We start from the raw sequence: 1,031 nt of genomic DNA, 5'->3' as shown, positions 1-1,031 counted from the left end.
CTACTACACGACCGATTCTATCGGGTATCGGACGTGCCGGACGCGCACATCCTCAAGATCTTTAGCGTCCCAGAGGAGGTCGCAAAAGGTAGGGAAGGTCTGCTAGCTCCGCCTCTGGGAAGCTAAACGGCCACCTATTGGAACTCAGAGCGATCGGAAGAGATCTCGACACCGCGGTATCCGGTTTCCGGACCGCACTACCGCAACTGGTGGCCCAATTGCCAAAGAACATCCAATCCCGGTGGAAGGATCAGTGTGGCAAATTGGTGGAAGAACCAACTTCTCAGACCTTCCTAGACTTCCTGGCAGAACAAGCTCGGTGCGCTGTGGACCCCGCACAGTCCACACAGGGAGAGAGGACATCCTCCTCCACGCACAAACATAAGGTGAAGGAGAATCAGCGGAAGCGATCTCGCCCCCCTTATCGGACGATTGGGGCCTTTCATGCATCTCTCCATCCAACCTGTCCAGTATGCCAGGGTGAACACCGAGCCACGACATGTCCACAATTCCTGAATCAACAGTGGTCACAGCGGAGAGCAACGGCAGCACAACTCAACATGTGTTTCATCTGCCTAACTAAAGGACACAGAGCAGATCGATGCAAATTCAGGCATCGTGGCTGGAGAACCCACCACCTGCTCACTCCATCTGCTCCAAAGACACAAACGCCACATCCAGAAGGACTCGACGATACAAACACACTGCCTGGAAAGAAGGCGCGAGCTGAGTCCAGTGAGGAAACAACCACCCGTGTATTGCTCGCCAATACACGCGGCTCAACAAAAATCCGGTTTCAAACAGTGAAAGCCATTGCTACCGGTGTAAACGGACAACGGCTAACGGTCAATTGTTTGTTCGACAGCGGTGCTGAAACAACCCTAGTAACAGAAGAGTAGCAGAGCCTTGAATCTGGTGGGAACATCAGAGACCGTCACGGTGAAAGGAATCGGTGGAATCCAAATGCGCCCCAACGGTGGCCAGAAGAGTCCGGTTCCGCTTAGCCCGTGATACACCCAATCCGGTGTGGG

The 1,031-nt window shown here is 54.0% G+C and overlaps 2 protein-coding genes across 2 annotated transcripts; both read right to left on the bottom strand.

Moving 5' to 3' along the window:
• Positions 1 to 144: 144 nt before the first annotated feature.
• On the bottom strand, positions 145 to 501 carry Tsp_14724 (conserved hypothetical protein). Its single transcript, XM_003366304.1, has one exon. It carries the CDS (start codon positions 499 to 501, stop codon positions 145 to 147), a length of 357 nt encoding a protein of 118 aa, XP_003366352.1.
• A 16-nt stretch (positions 502 to 517) lies between these two features.
• Tsp_14723 (conserved hypothetical protein) lies at positions 518 to 925 on the bottom strand. Its single transcript, XM_003366303.1, has 2 exons — positions 803 to 925; positions 518 to 778 (listed from the first exon to the last, which is right to left on the bottom strand). Exons 1-2 carry the CDS (start codon positions 923 to 925, stop codon positions 518 to 520), a joined length of 384 nt encoding a protein of 127 aa, XP_003366351.1.
• Positions 926 to 1,031: the final 106 nt, after the last annotated feature.

Source organism: Trichinella spiralis, assembly GCF_000181795.1.
Source record: "Trichinella spiralis strain ISS 195 chromosome Unknown Scfld6200, whole genome shotgun sequence".
Classification (NCBI taxonomy): Eukaryota; Metazoa; Nematoda; class Enoplea; order Trichinellida; family Trichinellidae; genus Trichinella; species Trichinella spiralis.
This window is presented reverse-complemented; position numbering and strand designations above follow the sequence as displayed.

What these genes read in the sequence shown, in the direction of transcription:
- Tsp_14723 (XM_003366303.1), bottom strand. Translation starts at nt 925, where the DNA reads ATGTTCCCACCAGATTCAAGGCTCTGCTACTCTTCTGTTACTAGGGTT. An exon ending in CGGTAGCAATGGCTTTCACT is followed by an intron (nt 779 to 802) that starts GTTTGAAACCGG and finishes ATTTTTGTTGAG; the next exon opens with CCGCGTGTATTGGCGAGCAA.
- Tsp_14724 (XM_003366304.1), bottom strand. Translation starts at nt 501, where the DNA reads ATGTCGTGGCTCGGTGTTCACCCTGGCATACTGGACAGGTTGGATGGA.